The sequence below is a fragment of the Heloderma suspectum genome, chromosome 5, assembly GCF_057233095.1.
Source record: "Heloderma suspectum isolate Gila_16-S chromosome 5, 16-S_ref, whole genome shotgun sequence".
In the NCBI taxonomy this organism is placed as follows: Eukaryota; Metazoa; Chordata; class Lepidosauria; order Squamata; family Helodermatidae; genus Heloderma; species Heloderma suspectum.
In genome coordinates, this window is record NC_139462.1 from 46855855 (window position 1) to 46880125 (window position 24271).

Sequence of the window (24271 nt, forward strand, 5' to 3'; positions counted from 1 at the left end):
GACTTTCATCCATCCTTAAGACATGAACCGTACAATCCTACACATGTTTATTCATGGCAGTGCCGCTGAAATCAAGGCACCTTCACCTTCTCTTAAGCAACAGAATGACTTCAAGGCTGCTTCCTTTATTACAATTCTATATATAGAAATTAATTTTTAAAAAATACTGCAGCTGTCCCCACCCTGGTGCCCTTTAGATGCTTTGGACTACAACTTCCATCATTGCTAAACAATGGCCATGCCGGCTGGGGTATTTGGAGTTGTAGTCCAAAATATCTTGAGGACACCAGGTTGAGGATAAGGTGGTCATACTGTATAGAGTACTGTACAAGTGTTTTTTGGGCCTCGTTATTATCAGGACATCAGTGATAAGAAATTGATTAAATAATAATTTTAGCCAAAAAACACACACATCAGTGTTTGTGTTAGAAAATACATGATCCAGTATTTGAACTGCATTCATCATTACAACTTTGCTGAAAACATTGCCATTGTACACTGATGGGCAGCAATACAATGCATAAGTTATTCCTGTTGTAATGTTTGTGTTTCTATTTGGCCAGTTATTTCAAGGCATATTGTGTACATATTACACAAAAAATAGATTTCCTTTAACAAAACTGCATGCAAGCCTACAAAACGTTAACAAAATCTTCCACTGTAAGTCAGGCTTTGGAGAGACAAACTCAAAAAGAACACTGGTGTAAAGTCAAGAGTGACAGAATACAGCATTAAACCAGTACATTGCTGTGAAAATCTAGAAAATGGTAGAACTTGACTTTAGGCAAAATCTAAATTAGTACAACGTGTTTACAATGCTCTATTCTTAATATGTGCAAAGAGCCCTCAAACATTATTATTGGGGTTGCCTCTCAATTAAGAACCTGTCTCTCCAAGCATCTTCAAGTTTATCTAAGTCAAAGGCAGTTGATTTGCCTAGCAGAGCAGACTTTTGTTCTTAAACTGGAGAACACATAAAAAACGAAATCGAAGAAGTGTGATGTGGATCCACACAGGAAGCTTTTCAAATGGATGGAGGAAGGAGGTTGAGGAAGGAAGAAAATGGCTACTCCATTCCCCAGCAGTAGAAATCAACACTTATATTATGGTGAGTGTAAGAGATGTGGAAGAGTTGGCTGAATGAGTTCTTAGCTCATTCTCAGGATCAGACTGATGCCATTGATCTCCTCACTGAAATCCAGTTCTTGAGGATACACCTCCAAATGACGTCCTTGACGTCAACAGGCTGAACTGGAAACTGGAAGAGCCTCTGGACTGACCAGGACTAGGATAAGGTTCAACCATTTTCAAATGTCAGAAGAAAAGGAAATACCCCGTAATGAAGCCAAAGAAGTACCCATTATGTTAGCATCCCAGTGAAGCCTGCCCAGCGGGTTGAGATGTAAAGAGAGCAAGATGCATCTTGGAGTTCTTTTCGGCAAAGGGCTGATCACAGAATTTTACTTCGATGTTTCCTTCACTGAATGCTTCTCTTCTGTTCTCTTCCAAGGAGACCAGATCTCTCCTACAAATGCCTTCCTTGTGCTGTATCATCGTAATTCCCAAGTTTCCACGTCGCCTGGATGGGGACAGGTTTTCTTTTATAATACAAAAGCAAATAGAAGAGAGGAAGTTTTTCTTGAAGTTCTCATTCATAAAGGCATAGACGATGGGGTTGCAAATGGAATTGGAAAACCCAATTACCTGAACTATACCAAAGATCATCTTAATGGTGACATCATCATACTCCCTTTCAAAATTACCTAGAGAGAGGAACATAAATGTTAAAAACTACCTTTGCAAAGCTAGGCATTATTTATCCATACTTACAGCTTTGTGGCATCCTGTTCAGCACCATGTAAAGTATTAATAACTTCTTGGTTTCAATTATCCATCTGAACCAGAAAACCAGTGCTAATTTTATCCAAAACCAGATTGCTAGCAAATGTAGTCAAAGGAGTATAAATATATGTTCAGGAAATTCACTAAGGAAGAACCATACTATTAAAACTAGAGATGCTGCATACATAATATACACTAAATAACTTGTGCTGAACACATGTAGTGGCTCAGCCTTACAACTGAGGTAGCTACTGTTCTAGCTAGCTCAGTTGTAGGGATAAACCATAGGTTACTACTCTGGTTAACTCTCCCCCGACTCAGAATATCTGGTTTACAATCACTATCAAAAACCCAGGGATGGGGCTGTTTAGCTCTGGAGCGGGAATGACCAGGTGGTGAGAACCAGCATGCTTGTTCCCTCTCTCAGTTGTTGTGATGTGTGAACCAGGCCATCTTCATCTGGTGCCAAGAAGGCATCACACTTGGCACCAGGAAGTGTGTTCCACAGCCAGGTGCCATGGCTGAAAAGGCCTCCTCAGAGGTCTCCACTCCCTTCACTTGAAGTAGGGCCTTGAAAGGTGATCTTAATAACCAGACAGGATCACATGGGAGAAGGTGATCCTTAAAATAACCTGGTCCCAAGCTGTATAGATTATAACCCCTGCCCCAACCACCCACTGGACTAGTTCTACATAAATGCAAGTGTTAAGCAACATGGAAAGGTATGGACATGGACATCTTTGTCACATGCTAGCATCACAACTGAAACTAAGAAATGGAACCAAGGCTACAGCTATGTAGATAGAAGTAAGCTTGATTCTCAGTGGTTCTTGTTAAGTACTATGCTACAATGTGAATGAGCTGCACCCAGCAAGATATCCGGGGTAGAGCAAAACCAATAAACTGACATCACCAGGGCAGATTTATCATAGGAACACAGGAAGCAACCTTGCAACAGGCCAGACTATTTGTCCAACTAGTCTGGCATTGTCTACTCTGACTGGTAGCAGCTCCTCAGGGTCACTGGATGAGGTCTTTCCTGTCCTCTGCTATCTGATCCTTTAAACTGGAGATGCCAGGGATTGAACCTGTACTTTCTGTGTGCAAAGCAAGTGCTCTGTCACTGAGCTATGGGTCTTCCCCTTATTTAGCCTTCACATCACCTGTGTACTTAAGAATATCCCACCCAGTAGTGTAGTGGCAAATTCAGAAGTGCAGGGTCCCTTCGTGACAGTCACAGCCACGCCCCCTCACAGCCACGCCCCCTTCTAAGATTATACAACCCTGTAAGATATACAGCCTTCACCTAGGATCCAAAAACAGTGCAGCTGAGAGTAAGGCAGGGGTATTTCAACCAGACGTCTGAGAAAAATATGCAGGGGTGTTAAGATCTTTTTCACTCACTCATTCCCTCAAACACAAACATTTTAGGTTTTCAAGATATGATACTCTATGGAAGCTTTACCCTCTCAACTCAGCCCTCATGGACAGATCCCTTCTCATTTAAACAGCCCCCTTAAACAGCCCCTTAGCACCCCAACATTACCCATTAGCCTTCCCTAAGCTCCTTCATTATATCTCCCCTGTCCAACAGAAACATCCACACACCCAGCTGGATTAAACTACACACACACACACACACACACACACACACACACAGTGGTGCCGTGATAAATTCGGAAATGCAGGAGCTCATTGTGACTGTCTCCAAGGGCAGTCCAAAAATTTCAGGCAGCTGTGTCGATCCATATCAACAAAGCAGTTCTAGGAGTTTTCATCTCCACCAGAAGCATGTCTTTAGTAAAGCGAGTAGGTCTTAATTGCCCATTCCAGATCAAGTCATCCCAAATACTTTGCATTCCAACATGGAACAATATATTCCATATTCATTCCCTCCACAGCTACATTGAGGATTGCAGCTAAGCTCAGAGGGAACAGGGAATTCTGAGGGGGTGGCAGATGACATCAGAGTTCCTGCTAATGAAAAAGTGCCGGGGCTGCGTCCCTGCGAACCCTGCCTCCACTACACCACTGATCCCATCCACTAATATGGGAAAAATGAGAGAACTGCATTTTGGGCAAGACTGTGATGATGGGTGGGCGGGACTTCCCTGTTGATCCTGGATGGCTGTCTTCACTAAGGAAATCACCATAAAGGAATCTGCAATATACGTGTCCTTTTCTGACCACTCCTATCCATCATAGTGACAGGCATCTTGTGAATACTGAATAATAAAGAGCCACAAGCATCTTGCTGACTTGGCCCCAGTCCTATACTCATGTTCCTAGCGGTAAGCCCCACTAAATTCAATAGGGCTTACGTCTAACTAGACATGTATAGAATTACACTGTTAATCTTCTAAGAAATGTGAATAGATTTTGTAGTTGTAGAGACTCAGACAGTTTTTACTGATTAACTAGCGCAGGAGCAGGAATTTGCAAGAATGATGATTAGGCACTGGTTGCTAAAAGTTTCAAATTGCTTTGCATTTGTCATAAGGAATTTAAATGCCAGCAGTACATGAATGTTCCATTAGTCAGGAGGAACAATCCTACCTTGAAAGACTGTTTCTATAAACCATCTTCATTCACTATGACAATTTCTGCCCGGTATCTGGCACACACATATGGCAGAAGCCTCTCAAATAGCTCCCCGCCCCCACATATGTTGATGTTGACATATTTCCGCCTCTCCCAATATATCCATAAACAGACTAAGAAAAGGGACCATTTTTACATGGCCATAGATCTTATTTATGGTATGTGTTATGTTAACCACATCGCTTCCACCAAACTGTCTGATCATTCTGTTGTTATCTTGGCACAGAAGCTCCCAGGGGTAGTGACTGTGCCTGATCTTAAAATGGTCCTGCATTGGGAAAATCCAATGATGTCCTACTGGATTATATTGAAATTCAGATGTCTTTGTTCAAAAAGGGACAGAGAGATAGATTACAAAGTAAATGTGGCATTTTATTCCTTTTATATTGTCCTTCTTCATTCTGTCACTGAATCATAGAATAGTAGGGTTGGAAGGAGCCTACAAGGCCATCGAGTCCAACCCCCCGCCCCTGTCAATGACACAAGTGGTCAAACAGAGCATCAAAAACACATATACAAATTTAGTCCTGTCCCCTTCCCCAAATCCATCACAAACTTTGAGATGCAGAATCATAGCGGTCACATCTGAAGACATTCTGGGAACCTCTTGCAAAAAACCCCATGAGGTGAATCAGATCTGGATTGTGGAACATCTGAGAACTGGGAAAGTGTATTGAAGTCCCCATGCCATCAACCACCTACCATTCACACAGCTTGTACTCTAACAAATTATCCAAGCGCTTTTCACCAAAAACTGATTGCAGCTGAAAAAATCCTTGGTAACCCATGGCCCAGTTCACATGTAATGAGAAGCCACTGTGTGTGAATTTCTCTGTGGAGCTTCTTGTTGAGGCCAGCTGCCACCATTTTAAATATTTGAGCCACGGCAGGACCGTGCTGTAGCTTGTTGTTACATGCAAACCCGGCAAGGACAGGTTGCTGGGATAGTTGACAAGCCATCCAGAAGTAGGGATGGGGGAGAAATCTGCCACGGACCCCAATAAGGCCGGATTCCAAGAATATGGCCCCATTGGGGCCCGTGGCAGAACGGAGCACTCAGCTCCACCTCCACGTGGAATCCTTCCAGGTCAGATCCGTTGCTGCCTTCATCCTGTGGAGCCGGCCGCGTCCCTGGCGAATGTCAATACGGCCAGCAGCCATTGCCGTGCCGTATTGCTGTAAGTCAGGCTCCAGATGCAAATGGCCATTTTGGTAGTGGGTGCCATTTGTGGCCATTAAGCTGGTAGATTACCCTAAATACGGCACGGCAATGGCTGCCGGCCATATTGACATTCAACAGCGAAGTGGAGCTGGCGGCTGGCTCCGCAGGATCAAGGCGGAGCAGACCCAGCCTGGACGGATTCTGGGGGGGAGGAACGGATCACCTCCCCCACCCTGCGGACACCCCACCACCCGGAATGGGATAAGTGATCTGCCCATCCCTACCCAGAAGCCATGGGCTATTTTGGGGTTGCAGGTGACTTGTTAACTGCCCCAGCAACCCACTGTTGATGGGTTCACATGTAACAACAAGGTATGGCATAGCCCCAGACCAGTTCGAATATTCAAAACACTGATAACAAGAAATCCTGTGGGGAAATTCACCCAGGGTGGCTTCTTGTGACATGCAAACCAGACCATAAGCTTAGTTTACTAAGGATTTTTCAGCTGCAATCAATTGGATAATTTTTTGGAGTACAAGCTGTACAAATGGTAGGTGGTTGGCAGTGTCTATAATTCACATTTTCAGAGAGTTCCATAATTCTTGACCACAGTGAACTCCGGTGATCTGTTCATTTACTCCTAACAGCAAAGCTTAACTGAGAGAGTGCACTGTAATTCAAAATGAAAAGGACCAAAACCGAAGTGGAAATTTTGGTAATTCAAGGAGATTGCTAATCTAAAAACTACACAGGAAGAAAGGAACAAAAGGGGACAGCACAAAACAGAAAGCAGCAAGCAAGCAAGAGGCAAAGCCACAAAGTAGTAGTAGGAAACTGAATGTTACAATATGATAAAATGTATTAACTTAAAGTATGTTCTATGTATAATACAGTTTAACACAAGTTGTTCTATTGTTATTATGTATAGAACTAGGATGAACAAACACGTTTCCCTTTCTATAGTGTTTGCATTGACTGAAGTACAAGTTTGTTCCATCCCATCTGTGTTTCAGTTTGCAAATGTATTTATTAATTTTATTTTATTTTATTTTTATACTGCCCAATAGTTGAAGCTCTCTGGGTGGTTCACAACAATTTTTTAAAGTCCACATGAAAATTCATACCCATTTTCATACACAGGGAAATTTTCTCCTAATATATGCATTTGTTGCAAGCAATTTGCCCGAACATTTACCTTTTTGTATATTTTTCATAATGGACATATTTTTTGTATGCAACTTTCCCTAATGTATGCATTATTGTATGCATTTTTTTGACTGGAGATCTGCCATCTCAAAACTCAGAGGGTGATTGCATTCCAGTTTGTATATTAGGTTCAGGAAGTGTAAATTAGGTTGGGCTGTATTACAACTAATTTCTCTCCCATTCCTTATCTGTATTATGGTCGAGTCCTTTATATATTTCAGTGTTCCTGAAGAAATTCTTTACAGAAACACATCAGGCATTTCATACAATTCAGTATTCCAGTATCATTTTAAGGATTTCCCCTCCCCCTCCCTTGTTTGATAAAAATCCTGACCACAACAATTTCAGAAGGGCAAGCTACTCACTGTACTCTATTATCATGTGCATTACATGAAAAGGAGCCCAGCAAATGGCGAACAAAACCACAACAGTTACCATCATAATGATTGCTCGTTTCTTCTTCCTGAAAGGAGAGAGAGAGAATGTGCTTGTACTGAGAATTTCTAAACATAAGGGTCTGGAGGGGATACAGATGACATGGATGGGGAATGGCTAAAGGTCAATAGAAAAGCACATGCAGAAGGTATCCAATTTGGCATCTTCAGCTAAATGTTCATTAGCAGCACATGGTGGGGAAGACCTTTCCTGAGTCCATAGAAAGCTGCTGCCAGTGACAGTAGACAAGATTAGACAAGATGACCCATGGGTCCAATTCAGCACAAGGCAGCTTCATAGGTTCATATTTTATTACATCTTTGCACCTGATCTGTGGCAAAACCTCCATTGCCACTTGGCAGATGATATATATGATCAAACCACAACAGGGTAAGAGAGCTTACCTGGGGTAGCCCATCCATATGTACTCCATGGGCTGGTTCACATGACACGACAGCCCATGGGTTACACAACTGGGAGAGAGTGGGAGAGCGTGGACACGCTGCCTGCAGAGTACAACCACTTCTATTTTTACTCAGCAACCCATGATCGGCTTCTTTGTAAGTTGCTTAGCGTGTTGAGAGTGCTGAGTTTAGGGGCTAAACAACACAGTGGTTAACCCAACAATATACCATAGGTTAACTGCTGGGTTGTTTAGCCCCTAAACAACCCAGCACTCTGGGTTCAAACACAAAGTTAAGCACCCTACAAAGGAGCCAACCATGGGTTGCTGAGTAAAAGCAGAAGTGGCCGAGTGTAGGCAGCACGTCCGCTCTCTCCCACTAGTGCATGACTGCCTGTGGGTTGTTTAACCAATGGGCTTGTCTTCTCATGCAAACCAGGTCTCTCTCTTTTCCAGTTAATGGAATAGAAAGTCCGACCTGTACTACATCTTTCCTGCACTCTACACGTCTAAGCAGAATGTGTCTACTTTTACAATGAGAAATAGTATTTCAGAATTAAACAATAGAAAAAACAAGAAAGTTTCCGCTACCATCAGAAAAAGAAGATGTTGCCACCACTTCCTAGAAACTGGAGCAACACTGTAGCATAGGCTCCTCCCATCTCATGCGGGGCTTCACACATTACCCAAGTGGAGCTTATCCCAACCGACTGCCCTCGAGATGTGTTGGAGTACAACTCCCATCACCCCGAGTCATTTATGTTGGAAGCCATGGTGTGTCTGGGGGTGACAGACGTTGCAGTTCAACACACCTGGAGGGCACCAGGTAGGGGAAAACTGTCCAAGTGAAAGAAGCTGCATTAAACCAATTCCAATGTTACCCAAGGTATGCAAAAGCAGGGCGGGAGGCTAAGTGGTATAGAATTAAAAAAATATGATTGTGCTGAGATGTTTAATATCATCAACATTTAAAACTCTTAAAACCTGTTGTTAAGTTTGGTTTTTAAATGTTGTTAATCTCCCATGGCTGTAGGTAATCACAGTGTTAAGTTATTATTTTGACATTGGGTGTTGGACAGGACAGGGTTAATAGAGCCAGGCGGGCTGATGTAACCTCCTTAATATTTAGTGGCAAGATCACTGGCTGAATTGCTCTCAATAGCTGGATCTTCCTCAAGTCTTCTGAATGGGGTAGAAAAGAGCAGCTTCCCCTACCCTTAGCTATAATCCAGGTTTCTGTGGGAAAAGGAACAATAGAAACTGCAGATTTGAATTGGGGAGCCAGAACGTGCTTCCTAGAGCTACCAATGAAAAGGCATTGTGCAGCTGTTCTGTCTTTTTTTTTTCCTTAATGGTTTTTCTGCGGTAAGAAGAAAAGATGGAAGAAGTGGTGGGAAAACATGGGAAGATTATGAGTGGAAGACGATGACGTCTGGACCCACCATAAAATACTGTGAATGAGGCCGGATGACAGTGTGATTAAAGCTATGTCTGGCAGCATCCGGACAAACAGAGGTAACAGACAGCATCTGTTTCTAACATCTTATTTGGCCCTAAATATACCCTGTTGAAAAGATAACCCTGTCTACATGCTCGTAGACATTCCAGAAACTCAGTGAGGCCAGAGGTCCTTTACAGAAGCCAATAAAATAAAGCTAAATACATTTAAGAATAATAAAGAATGACAGTACACACCGTGATATTTTGGACATTTCATTCCCATGAATGGTTTGCAGAACAGAAGCATCTCCAACTCTTTTCTTAATCCAGAGCTCATAACCAATCTTACTGTAGAGCAAGAGCATCAGCATCAGTGGGAGAAGGAAGAGAATGACCAAAATGAAAGTAGCATAGATCTTCTGGTGAACAGGACTTGCCCATTCTTCCAAGCAGCAAACATACTCTTTTTCATAAAGGAAGTCATATTTATTCTGAAACAAATTAAATGGAAGTCACACTTAATACAGAAAAGAGTAGTTCCTTTGTCAATGGACTGTAAGAAAAAAATGCATAAATATTTAATTAAATATATGCAAATGCTGACATGCAGACAGTTCATCATACCGATGAACCTATACAAACTGCCTTGTATTAATTCAGACCACTGATCCATTTAAGCCAGCGCACATTAGGGTATCAGGCAGAGGGATGATTCCCAACCTGGAGTTGCTACTCAAGATCCTTTCACTGATAACACCAGCCACACTTTACGCCAAGAATCCTAGCTTATTAAACCAGAGTGTGAACAAGTTGCATGCTATCGCATGCAGCCCACAGCCCATTTGGTCCCACTATGCTCCTCTTACAAGTGGGTAAACAAACAAAGCATGGACAGCTTAGTGTGACATCCAAACCTGGTTTTTTTGTACCCAAACAAGCCAGGATTCATACGCCATCTTTAAACCAGGGTTTGTTGTTGGTTTATAATTCTGGCTCATTTGGGTGAAATAAAACATAATCCCAAACTTGGACTTCACTCTAAGCTCTCCATGCCTGGTTTACCCAAACAAACCAGGAGCAAAGCAGGAACAAACCTTTCCATTGATTTGCATGCGTGTCCTTGGAACTAGATTAATCAATTCACCTTTGCTGTCTTTGTGAAAAGTGGAGAAACTCAAAACATTTTTACTTGGGAGGGGTGGGGGAATCTCACTATAAGAAAGATAGAGAATTACTTACTAGAAGTTAATACACATGCACAGCTTTTATAACATGTCAGTATTTTTCCAATGAGCTATAAACTAAACTAGTATAACAAATTGCAAAGTGGGTTTTGTTTTTTAAAAAAACACTCCATAATGCCTAGTAGCCAAACCATGACTTAAATCAGCTTCTGAAAAGCAGAATATAATGCTTCATGAGCCAACAAGCTCAATGAAACAACAAGGAAAGTTATGGCAAAAGCAAGGTAAACTTAAAAGGGACTATGTGAACTCATTTTGTTCTATGGCCAAAAACAGTAGAGCTAAATTGCAGCAGACATAGTTAAATCAAGTGTTTGACCCAGATACTGTGGCAGGTCAGAGGAAAATTATCTTTAAAGGTCATTCTATAAATCCAGTTGTCTCATAATTATCTGTTTTGTGTTCTTACAATGAAGCCTGATTATAGCAATGGGATATTGTCTTCAACTGACAGAGGTCTCAGTTGTATGTGTACAATACCTGTTCTAAGGTGATTATTTTAAAATATTTTACAAATACTTGAATTGTCTAACCCTTGTACAGTTTCCTATAGCACATGATATTCGTCTTCTGAAAGAAAAACACAGACTACACAAATACTCAATGTAATCATTGGTCTACATAGGAATAATTGCATAACACAACATACCATACCTCTAGTCGCTGTACATGCCACATAGGTGACCCAACAACAGCCGCCAGCAACCAGACTATGCCTGAAAATAAAGAAAGGGTTGTTGTTGGTTTTTAAGAAAAACAACACCAGAAATTAAAGTAACCTAGTAACATTTTTGTTTAAATTAGTGATGTGGCCATATAGAACATTTGGGCCTGGTGACATGTATTAAATTTCTTAAACTGATATTCCGCGTTCCACCAAAAATGGCGCTCAAGGCAGCTAATGAGTAAAATACATATAAATTAAAACATAAAACAAATCAGTTAAAAACACAGCAAAAGAAACAGACAGCATCTAACCAGCTAAAGACCATCAGCTGCAAACCAGCTTACATGTCAAAGGCCTGCCTGAATAAAAACACATTTGCCTGCTGGTGGAAGGGCAGCAAAGAGGGAGCCCACCTAGCCTCCTTCAGCAGGGAGTTCCAGAGCCTGGGAGCGCCATAGAGAAGGCCCTCTCTCACATCTCCACCAAGCGTGCCTCTGATAGTGGGGAGACGGAGAGAAGGCCTCCCCCGAAGATCTTAGAACCTGGGCAGGCTCGTATCAGAGAAGGTGGTCTTTCAACTAGCCTGGTCTCGAGTTTTGTAGAGCTTCATAAGTCAGAACCAGCACTTTGAATTGTGCCTGGAAACAGAGCAATAGCCAGTGAAGCAGTTGTGAAAAAGGAGTCAAGTGCTCCCAGTAACAGCCCCCAATCAGCAACTTGCCCCAGCATTCTGGAACTTCCCCAGCTGAAGTTTCCAAACACTTTTCAAAGGCAGCACCACATAGAGCATGTTACAGTAGTCCAAATGGGAAGTAACACTACAACATGTATTTTAACATTTAGCAAGCATGCTGAAGATGGTTAAAAGTAGGGCTAATTGTGAGACACACATCTTGCCTTTTTAAAATTATTATTCTGCATACTCTTAATTGTATTTCATTTTCCAGACAGACATTTTTACAAATATTACAAGTATTGAATCATACAAAGAATCAGCAAATGAAAAATCATTCATATTCCATTTTACAAATAAAAAAATCAGCTGCTTGTCAGATATAAAGTACAGTCTATACAGCCTCATAATACCCCTAATAAAGAATGTGGATTGACACTTTCTTGCACTTCATTAGACCAATATATTAAAAAGGTCAATTTTTCAACAAAAGGATCATATGACTGCTTGTCCTCCCTCACTCTGATCAAATTTGTAATTTTTACCATAGACGCTATATTCCATATTTTGATCAGCCATTCATCTAAAGTTTGGGCTTGTGCTTTTTTCCAATTACAAGATATAGTTAACTGAGCTGCTGACAGTAAATACTGAACCATTTCCATATCCTCAGCTAAGACCACATCTTTAACTTATCCAAACAATAATACTAGTTGCTGTTGTGGTAATCTATAACCCGTGATCAAATCAAGTTCTTTTATTATTTCTTGTCAAAAGAATTGACAAGTTCTCAATTTTGGGGCAAGAAAATATGAAATAGGTCCACATTCTGGCTGTTACATCTTCAGCAAAGATTATTTATAATTCTGTAAATGTGATTAAGAAATGCTGGGGTTAAGTACCATCTAAATAATAACTTATAGAAGCCTTCCTTAAGGGTGATGCTAGTTACATAACATGTGACATTTTGCCATGGCCATTTCCAAATATCCATTGGAATATCAAAACCAATCCCTCTGTTCCATCTTGCTTGATAAGCGTTAACTAGAGGCATCCATATTCATAATCAGTTTATAGATACTACTTGATAAACATTTAGGATGACTTTCTAACATTAATTTTTCAACCACTGCAACCTCTCTTATTGGCCCATGTTTAATAATTAAAGTATGCATGATATTCCTAAGATGGAGGTATGGAAAAATTGTGGACGGTTATAATGCATTTAGGCACAAATATCCTGATATGATTTGAAAACACCATCTCTAAATCAATCACTGATTTGCAAATATCCATATCGTACCCACAAAGTCGTATCTCCAAGAAATGCGTCTTCCCTAATTTCCTCATTATAAAACGGTGCTGTTAGAGGCAACAGTCCTGGGCTTAATTTTTGTTTGTGCTTCCTCCACATTTTGTATATGTATAAAGTACAGGGGTTTCATTTTATTATCCTTAGGATGCCTTGCCTATTTATGCTGTTTGGTGATATACCAGAATTGCCTAGGACCTTACCAAGCATTGTGTATGCCCTTCTGTTGGTGTACTGCCATTTCATTTTTAGAGGGTGGACAATCCCGTTGTGTCTTTCTACAGCAATGCAGCTCATTGTAAGAATCTCAGTAACTATCGCAGTGGATTGGACAAATGGCACCATCTTGCAGGCAAAGGCACCTAAAAAGGATTGGAATAAAAAAATCTAAGTCATCAACAGCCTCAGTATCCATACTGGTACCACAGAATGAAAGAAATATTTTTTCATTTGTGCCCTGTCTCTGAAATATATTTTGTAAGCTGAAGTGAACTGAAACAATCAATATTGTATTCATACTGACGGCACATTTGTTTGTTCTAACAGGAAGTAACAGTCAACATCAGTTCTGAGATCTGTATTTACGCCCTGGAGTCCCTGACATTGAGGTCAATAGAACAAATATTCTATTATAAATATTAATACCATCTTGCCTGCCTGTCTGTTCTGTATTGTGCGCAAATCAACACCTGTTATGACCCAGCCAAAGTTAAGCACTGATCCCACTGATTTCAATGTGATAAAGAGTGAAGCATATGCTGAATTTTACCATCAAAATCAATTAAATTAACTTTGGCTGGATTTTGTCCAGACTTTATAAAGATACCTTGATCAATAGAGCCCATAGAAGCTAAAATTAAAACTTCGGAATCAAAACTTTAAAACTTACCAGCAACCATTTTAGTCAAGAGTAAACACTGATGGACTTCCGGTTGGAACCAATGTCACTCTGGCAGCTTCCCACGGGTTCTCCCGTGGGAGCTTTCTCAAACAGCTTTTTAAAAGGTTGAAAAACGTTTTCATCTCCCCCCTGGAATTAAAGGGGAGGCAAGGTGGAATCTGGACAACATCTTGGAGAAAAGTACCCCCCTCAAGATAGTGGGGGGCCTGAATTCCAGGATTATCTCCCCAGAGCTTTACTAATGCAAAAAAGCTGTGATGAGACTCCTATTTCATAGGAGAAAACAGGGCTGACGTGTTCCATAATAATATATGCTTCAAGAAATATCAACAACTCCTGTGGGATGATTTAAGAAATATTAACAACATCTGAGGACCTGTAAGATCCGTTTGACAGAAACATGAATGCACCGAGGAGAAGAAAGGGGATGGCTTCACCGCCAACTCCCCCCATACCTCCTGTGTCAAAAGTTTCAAAAACAGAAGATATAGGGGAATTAATTACTCTGATAAAGACTTTATCTTTGCAATTTACGGAGCAAGCCAGAAGGTTGGATTTAATTCCATCACAGCCTTGCAAGGAGCCGTCAATTTAATTAATGCATCACGGCAAAAAATGGAGACGAGAACTAACGAGCTAGAAGACCGAATAGCAGCAAATGAAACTTTGACACAAATTTGTTTTAAAAATACCTCTGACAGAATTTCTCAACTGGAGGCCTTCACGAGAAGATCCAATGTACATATTATTGGGATTAAAAATCTTTCTAATGAGGTAAAATTGCCTATTTTTGTGGATAAACTTTTGCATGAGATACCCCCTATCCCATCAATATTTACTTGATATTGAGCAGGCATTTTGTGTGTCAAATGCGAAAGGGACTGACTATGACATCATAGTCCAATTTGCAAAAGTCTCCACAAAGAATTATATCCTGCGTTTGGCAAGAGAGGGTGGAAGCCTTTCCTGGAAACAAGATAAAATTATGTTATTTCCAATTACATCAAAGAGGTGGCGAATAAAAGAAGGCAATTTATCAAAGCAAAAAATATGGCAAAACAAATGAACTCACAATATTACTTAAAATATCCTGCTACACTTTGTATCGTGTCTGAAGGTCAGATGAAGAAGTTTATAAATCATGAAATGGTGGAGGCATGTCTGAACGTAAAAATGCATGAGATTCCTGTTACAACCCATGAACTGGAATCTTTAAACAAGCTTTGTTAACTGTGTTTAGTCTACATGATCCAGGCTAGGTCAGAAGATAAATTATTTTTTATATATATATATATATATATATATATATATATATTCATTTATTCTCTTTCATCTTTTGTTTTTTCCTGCTTTTCTTTATATTTTTATTTCAAAATAGATATGGTATGTTGTATTTAAATTAATTTGAGGGTACAAAGTGTACTTATATATCTAATATAAAATATAAAATATATTACTGACTGTTGAAGGTTTATTTTAAGTTTTATTATTATATAACACTATATTCCTTTTAAAAAATTATTATTATTAATATTAATAATAATCTAGGCTACTGGGAATGAACTGTAGACCTGTTTCTTGGATATAAGATTGATGATATGATATTGAAATGTAAGGTTGTTTATTAAACTGTAAGATGGTTAAGGTTATAGATACAGTTTGTAAAATAGAATGGCATCAGAGGCTGTGGGGTATTGGCATTTAAATTTAATTCTTTAAGGGGGAGGGAGAGGGGGGGAAGGGGAAGGGGAAGGAATTGTCCTCCTTTTTCTTCACTTTTCTCCTTCCTTTGCCTTCCCCCCCCCTTTTCCCCCTTTCTTTTTCCTTCTCTTTTTGTTATTATGGTGTCCTTATCAGAATATTGTATTGTTGGGAAATTCTAGTATCGATCAGGTTGTTGGTATGTTAGGTATTGTATATTTCATTTATAAAGATAAAATAAATAAAAATATATTCCCCTCCCCCCAAAAGAGTAAACACTGACCATCACTATGGTTATTCAAATGGCACATGAAATTAGCACAACTAAGAGTGCATTCACACTTTTTAAAGATAATTGCGCTTTCTGAATGTGTGAAAATGCTAGTGAGAGTTCTCTCCATTCCATAAATCATAGCATATCCAACAATAGGAACAAAACTGGAAATGTTATACTTAAAAGAAAACAACGAACTCATGGCGAGTTCATTCACCAGACAGAAGCTAAAGACTGATCACAACTGATGGGAGGGGAAGTGATGAAGTGTCCCAGACCTTTTCCAAACCCCACTCCCCTTTTTCTTCTCTTGCACTCTTCATCTGTTATTTAAGCAACACTTTGTGAAGATGGTTTCCAAACTAAGCTTTTGTAAAGTAGGGGGAGAGCACAAGCATGAGGATTGCGCCTGCTCATCCTCCTAATGGTCATCCATGGTTCGGTATCGTGTCAGAAGTGGGCCGTTCAGTATCGTGTCAGAAGTGAGCCAGTTTGCCTAACTGCTAACTGACAAACTTCTAATATTGTGTACCACTGAGAGATTTTATTAAATTCAGCAGTATATAAATGCCACAGATAAAATAATAAACTAATTTAGGGTGCAATCCTATTGGTATAGGCAGCCGTCTCCGAACTGCCTATCTGACGCAGGGCAGGAGCAGCACAGAGGGGATCGTCCCCTCCGTGTTTCATCCGCCCTGCGTTCATGGCTAGACAGCCGATTTTGGCTGTCCAGCCGCAGGAAGTCAGAGCAGGGGGCACGATGGACGACGCATGGGAAGCATTGGAACGGCACTTCCACCCTCCCTGCCCCGGCCCACGCCCAGGAATGCCATGTTTTCACTGCTCCATGCTCCTCTTATGAGCATGAAGTGTGGGGCTGAGCTGCACTGCCTAAAAGGCATCGCGGGATGGGATGGAGGTCGGTTCTCAGGGAACTGACCTATCCTATGGCCATCTAGCTGCTGACTAGCGGCCATAGGATTGCGCCGTTACAGGTTCAGATAGGAAAAGCCATTTTTAAATATCCCACAGGGCAGAAGTGACAGCTGGCTGTAGAAATCAATAGAAAAATCCAAGATATTAATGCAGCTGTGATTAAATGCCAACACGTCCACCCCCAAACAGAAAGGTAGCAGCAAATACAGTTAGTGCCCAGGCATCACAACTGAGGCCGCCTTGTGCAAAAATTAAGCTTTCAGCCACATGCAATGGTAGGGGATCTCATACAGGACAGGTGTCCTACTGACAGACGTGTGAACCAGGGTGGTCCAAAGCTCATACTGCGAACAGAGGTGTGTGCAAACGTCAGATTTTTATTCACGCTTCTTCTGAAACTGAGTGTTGAATGAGGAACTGAGAACCAATTTCAGAGGAACAGACCCTGAACTTAAATTTTGCTGAAGGGCCTGGGAGGAAGATTTCACCTCCCTGTCTGTAGAGAAGGATAGTTGAGCCATATGTACTCCAGCCATCTTCAAAACATTCTGAGTATCTTTCCTTCATAAAGATTTCCAGCACTGTTTTGACAGGCACTCCCATTAAACTTTGTGGATTGAAAAGGGAGATAAAATACTGTGAGGTGAGGAAAAACGCAGTAGAGGATACTCCTTGGAAAAGGGTGACAGTTGGGAGAAGAAGAACTAGATGCCACTCTGCACCAGTGGAAGCAGTGGAGCTGTGGAACCGATTCCAGGTACTTGCGAATGAGACTGGAAGACAGCCTGCAGAGGAAGAGTCACAGCGGAACCTGCATGAGAGTGAGCAAGAGGCTGAATGTCAGTCAAGCAGAGGCGATGAAACCCGGGCCTACAACAACAAGAAGAGAAGAGGAGTAGTAGCGGGAGACTCCTTGCTGCATGGGATTGAGACCCAAGTATGTCGTGAAGACCCATAGACCTGCCAGGTATGTTGTCTCCCGGGAGGATGGATTAGAGACGTGACTGAAAGGTTGCCTGCACTCATAGAGCCCACTGACAGGTATCCCTTTCTTCTCATCCATGTGGGAACAAATGATACCGCCAAGCGGAGCTATGAAGAAATCACGTCAGACTTTGAAACTTTGGGAGGGAAACTCAAGAACTTTGGGGCCCAGATAGTTTTCTCATCCATCCTTCCAGTAGTTAGAAGAGGGATAGAAAGGGAAAGAAAAATACTCCGGGTGAATGACTGGCTACGAAGGTGGTGCTGACGAGAGAGATTTGGATTCTGGGACCATGGGCTACACTTCCTGGAAGATGGGCTGTTGGCAAGGGACAGGTTGCACCTCACAAAGGCTGGGAAGAATGTGTTTGGCCACAGCATGAAGAACTTCATCAGGAGGGCTTTAAACTGAATCCTTCGGGAAAGGGAGATGTAAAGTTGGGAGTAACAATGGACGACGGCTCATGCACCGCAATGGAGAGAACAGCTCTAATAGCGCCCAATAATAGTCTTCAGACACATGTAGGAAAAAAGCCAGACTATGAAGCACATGGTCTTCGATGTCTATATACTAATGCCCAGAGTATGGGAAACAAACAGAACGAACTTGAACTCTTAATACAAGAGGGAAATTATGACTTGATAGGTATAACTGAGACTTGGTGGGATGACTCTCATGACTGGAATACAGCATTTGAAGGATATAACTTGTTCAAAAAGGACAAGAGGAACAGAAAGGGAGGTGGGGTTGCACTGTATGTGAAAAATACATATCTCTGCACAGAAATACAGGAGGATGAGCTTGGTCACCCCATCAACAGCATCTGGATCAAAATAAATGGAGCAAAGGAGAAAAGGAACCTGGTGGTCGGAGTCTACTACCAGCCACCCAATCAAGGAGAAGACAAGGATGAAACTTTTGAAAAGCAAATAGCCAATGTTTCAAGGAAGCATGATGTAATAGGAATGCGGGACTTCAGTTTCCCCAATATTTGTTGGGAGACAAATTCTGCAAAACATGGCCCCTCCAGGAAATTCCTGACTTGTGTGGTGGATAACTTCCTCCTACAGAAAGTAGAGGAAGGAACTAGAGGATTGACTATCCTTGACTTGATCCTAACCAACAGAGACAACTTAGTGGATAAAGTAGCAGTTACAGGAACTCTGGGGGAAAGCAACCATGTTATACTTGAGTTCACAAACCTTGCAGGACACCACTGGAGAGTCTTGTCCTTCCATAGCCTCTTTTCCCTTTTTTGTGTCTAGCTTTCTGATTGTTCTAGACTAGTCTGTGCCTGCTCCTCTACTCACTAGAGGTTAAAAGCAGAGTTCCACTAGTGTGGAAGTGTGCGTTACAAGAAAAATAATTTTAAAAAATGTTAGGGGCCTCCCCCTTGACCTCCCCTGCTGAACTCCCCTGGCCAACTCCCCTGGCCAACTCCCCTGGCCAACTCCCCTGGCCAACTCCCCTGGCCAACTCCTGTTTTCTCCCCTTGTCCACTCACTCTGGCCGCTCACTCTCTGGGAGCTTGCTGTCAGGGTTGGATCGGAGCCCAGAGAGCCCCAAAGCAGTTCTGATTCTGAGGAAGAGATAGAAACCATGGGAGAGGAACCCGCGCGCTGTTCAGACATGCAGCCGGGGAGAGAGCCCTTCCTGAGAGTGATAGTGAGAGTGGGACACATTCCTGAGTGGGACACTATCACACATTCCTGAGAGTGATAGTGACCCTGGCAGGGAGAGGGAGGTGCTATAGCAGTTTCTGGACGCTAGGCGACAGCGCAGCATCAAGCAGGAGATGGTGGGCGCTGAGAGGAGGCGCTCACCCCCTTTGCATGATGGCAACAGCGGCACCCCGATGCCCCACAGGAAAGGGGTGGACTCTCTCCTCCTAGCCCATAAGTTCACAGGTTTCCCGCCTTACCCTCCAAATGGATATCAACTGATTCCTAAGGCTAGAACCCCCGAGTAGGCAGCTCTCTTAAGTCTCACTCGTAGGAGCAAGCAATTAGCATCTGTAAGTGTCACTAGGTTGAATAAAGCCTTGGAAAAGAGCCCTATTGTCTGCATGTTGATTCTGGCTACCTGAGGATTCAGAAGGCAGCAGGGGTGACCTCCTGACACTTGCTTGCTTCTGTAGTCCCTGGAGCAGCTGGAGCAGCTTCCTCTGCTCTGCTCAGCTGGGGGGCAGGAAACAGACTGAAGCTTCCTGCCCACAGCTGCTGGGAGTACTCAGGCCACACACACCCAATTCAGTTGGAGCTCTCAGGAGCACCTGGTGAGCTCACAGCCACTCAGAAGGATAAAGGACAGCCCCCTGGGCTTCCTGCAGCCCACTTACCTCTTTGCCTCTGACTCCTTTGTCTCTTCTACCACCTGGTGAGCTCACAGCCACTCAGAAGGAAAAAGGACAGTCCCCTGGGCTTCCTGCAGCCCACTTACCTCTTTGCCTCTGTCTCCTTTGTCTCCTTTGTCTCTTCTACCACTGCAACTCCCCTGGCCAACTCCTGTTTGCTCCCCCTGTTCGCTCGCTCTCTGGGAGCTTGCTTGCTTCTGTAGTCCCTGGACCAGCTGGAGCAGCTTCCTCTGCTCTGCTCAGCTGGGAGGCGGGAAACAGGCATTGAGTAGTGGGGTGGACTTGATGGCCTTGTAGACCCCTTCCAACCCTACTATTCTATGATTCTATGATACTCTATAAAAACAAGCTTTAAATATTATCTACCAAAGCTCTGTTTACCTTCCAGAGTGATAGCTGTTCAGCTCTTTTGAAAGCCCTGTTTATTGCCATGGAATTTTGCCTTTTCACATTACCCAACAAACTGTAAAGGTTTTAAAGCTTTTGCTTTCAGCCCCCAGATGTTTAATTTCTTGCATTTAGCTTATTTGTTAGGAAATGATTTCTGTTCTCTCACTGTTTGTCATTTTAACTGCAGAAATGCTCTGCTTGGTTTACAAATGACAGATTATCAGCCATATTTAGGGAAAAATGAAGGCCGAAAATTCTTTCAGTAGCTTCAATCACCTTAATCAACATAAAAGCAAAAGACTAAAGTGTGGCTTTACAATATTTCGCTAGAAATACATTTTACTAGAGTACAGGCAATTTCCAGGCTCAAGGGTTTTATGCCTACAGCATTTGCACTGAAATCTCAGGGGCCCTTCTACAGTTTATAATGCCGCAGCAAAAATGAAACACAAGTGATATACATTTCCCTCCCACACACCCACACACCCACAAATCTATTGCAGTGTGGTATTCACAGGGAAGTTGCTGCCAGTGTTGAGACTTGACCAGGGAGACCAGAGCTTTAAGAAAGAAAGAAAGAAAGAAAGAAAGAAAGAAAGAAAGAAAGAGAGAGAGAGAGAGAGAGAGAGAGAAAGAAAGAGAGAGAGAGAGAGAGAGAAGATCCTGGCCCACAATGCAAGTTGCCTTATACCAACTCAGACTCTTTGACCTGGTTCACACATTCACCTCAGCTCACTGTGGTTTATTAGCCATGGTGAGTTGTGACACCTGCAGGCACCAGGTTGGCAATCCAAGCCCCTGCTGCCATGGCTTCTTGTTACATGTGAACCCAGCAAGGATGGTTTTGGGGGTGTTTGACAAGCCATCCAGGACCTATGGGCTTTTAGGGTTGTGCATGGCTTGTCAACCACCCCAACAAACCACCCTTGTTGGGTTCTCATGTAACAACAAGCTATGGCATGCCACCGCCGTACCCCGAATATTCAAAATGGCCACCGTGATGAGAAGCCTGTGAGGAAATTCTCCCACAGTGGCTTCTTGTTACGTGTGAACTGGGCCTTTGTCTGTGTAGCTCACTATTGTCCATTGACTGAATGACAGCTGCTGTCCTCTCCGAGGCTTTCAGCAGAGGTCTTTCACATCCCTTGCTACCTGACCCTTGAACTAGAAATGCAAAGGATTCAACCTGGAATCTTCTGGATGCAAAGCATGAGCTCTAGTGAAAAGCCCATGCTGCTGCTGCTCCCCAACAGTGTCAGTTCCCTAGAAAACTGGATTCATACTGTGTGGCGAGGAACTGTGTTAGAGGAGAGAGCTGTGGGGAACACAGCCTTCCCTGCACCCCCTATGCTAGCCCGATGCCTTCAGGGGTGCTGGAGGATCCTGTCCCATTGCCAGTGTCGAAGAAAGATTCACCTTCCTGTCCAGTTAACTTTTGTATATGGAATGTGAGGGGCGCCATCTTGTTCTTTGCTTCAGGCACCAAAATGTCTTGGGTCAGCACTGGCAAGAACACAGCCTCTTCCCAGACTTCAAAGGATATGTTACCATGATTAGTCACCTATTATTTAGGCTGTGGTTCTCCTTCCTCGTTTATGATGTGAGCTAGAGGAACCTTTTCACCAGATGTCGTCTCTTGAGTTTACAAGCAACTCCCAAACAAACTCACTGTAACCAAACAACCGTAGTAAACTTACTATTTTTACTAAACTGAGAGTCAAACCAGAAATAGGATGTTTTCTCTGAAGTAGGCTAAGATTCAAAATGAACAATAGAGCACAATGCCAAATTCCCCAAATAATATTAAATAGATGCTCACCAGCAAATGCTATAACATAATTTTTAAGATGTCATTCACTCAACAGCCAAACTTTTGGCCACTTTCTGCAGTACTGGACACAAAAGCTCTCTTCACACCTGACATTTTATCCCACTACAAACCGGTCCTTTTGATTCCTGATCCTTTCCAGGATTTAGACTGGCCCTGTATACAGGCATCTCTCATAGCGCGTCCCTCTGCTCTATACCTTTTCTCTCCTGAAAAACCAGGAGAGAAGGCTGATCATGCCCCCTCTTTAATGAGCTTCCGTCGTGCATTAAAAACGTGGTTGTTCAGGCAGGCATTTGGGGTGGGTTAGGGTATTTTAAAAAAAAATTATGGTAGAATTTTATTGTTTTAAATTGTTTTATGGTATGTTGTACATCGCCCAGAGTGGCTGGGTGACCAGCCAGATGGGCGATTAATAAATTTAATAATAATAATAATAATAATAATAATAATAATAATAATCATTGGTTCCTGTGACATGACTGATGGCTCTGCCAGTCCCTCCACTCCTCCCAGCAGGAGGGAAGTCAAAAGCCCTTCTGGTGACTTTAAAGATGGAAGGAATATTCCTTCCAGATGCATTTCCTTGGGTCCTTGTGGTGCTTCCACAGGAGACTTCCCATCTACTGGCTCCCCCCCCCCACTGTTGTTGCTCTTCCCCCTTATTCTGGCTTCCCAGCAACCCTGCAAGGTGGGCTAGAAGAAGAAATAATGGCTGGCTGGCTTCGCAGTCATATGTATGTTTTCACAGGCGTGAGTGCAAGTCCATTCAATGGCTGTATGAAAGAAGTCCATCAAACTGGTGAGCAAAAGGCAGAAGAAGCAGTCAGTAAAGTCACTGGGAGGGGGAAGTTCCAAGTAAATGCATTGAAGGGGATGACAGCTACTCTAAGTCGATTTACAATGCACTCCTATGCATGCCTACTCAGAAGTAAGCCACACAGATTACAATAGCACTTACTCCCAGGAAAGGAAAGCCCTACAGCCAATGAGTTTACTCAGAAGCAAGCATTGCTGTGTTCAGTGGGATCTCAGAGAAGCATTTGGGATGGTTAACCACTTTACAGTTCAAGAGCCTGTAGTGGAATGGGAGAGAGGCAGAAACGTCAATGGAAGTGTGGTCCAAGATCTGCCCCCACCCTCCCACTGATTTGTTGTCCTGACAATGTTATTCAACACTGCCAGCAACACCCTCTAGCACACGCCCACACAAAGTGGGACAAAGTGCTAAAGGGCAAATACACAGGGGGGAAATGGCGATTTCAACTGCAAGCATAGAAAATGCCTGGTTTCCCCCATTCTCAGATAACACAGGAAGAGGGAGGGGAAGTTGTGAGATAGCAACACAAGAGCAGCGGCATCGTTTAATGCTCCCAGGAAAACCAGTGATTAAAGAAGAACGATCCTGCTAAAAAAAAAGAGAAAAAAAGTATGAAGGTGGCCAAGGATAAAAACAAACACCCTCTTCCTTAATGGAACAGAGCTTCTGCTAAAATAGCACAAATCGTCAATAAACTCAGTCTCTCACTGTGCAAGCAGAAGGAATTTGAGGTCAACCTCGATCTCCACTATCCAGTGAAGGATTAATGTAGCTCCCTCTGGACCAGGCACAATGTAAAGTTTAAACTTGTTATCTCCATAAATGTTGCCCCCTCTCTTCCCAAAGCCAGCTTCATTCCTTTTTCCCTCGATCTCAGATTCCCACCATAAAACAGTATCTCCATTATGGATGGTTTAGGCATTAGTCCTACAGACAGAGCTGCTTGGAACTCATGCCAATAGATGGGCAAGTATTGTCTCAACAGCAATATATCCTTCCATAAAAGGTGAACCCCTGCACAGAGATATCAATTAAAATAGCAGCGGGGTGCACACTGGTGGGAAAGTGGAAAGCTATGCTGAGGCATGCAGAAG

At 42.5% G+C, this 24271-nt stretch overlaps 1 protein-coding gene across 2 annotated transcripts in view; it reads right to left on the minus strand.

The window, feature by feature from the left end:
- Positions 1-422: 422 nt before the first annotated feature.
- The window catches only part of QRFPR (pyroglutamylated RFamide peptide receptor), a 52686-nt gene continuing 28837 nt past the window's right edge, over positions 423-24271 (minus strand). The window contains exons 2-7 of one of the 2 annotated variants that reach the window (XM_084860260.1): positions 13190-13348; positions 10989-11050; positions 9346-9581; positions 7248-7275; positions 1705-1763; positions 423-1598 (exon numbers count right to left, since the gene is read on the minus strand). In XM_084860260.1, the coding sequence (XP_084716386.1) occupies positions 1722-1763; positions 7248-7275; positions 9346-9581; positions 10989-11050; positions 13190-13348 (527 nt within the window). In that variant the 3' untranslated portion in view covers positions 423-1598; positions 1705-1721. Of the gene's footprint in view, positions 1599-1704; positions 1764-7177; positions 7276-9345; positions 9582-10988; positions 11051-13189; positions 13349-24271 lie in introns of both variants that reach the window. The other variant, XM_084860259.1, reaches the window with a different exon arrangement.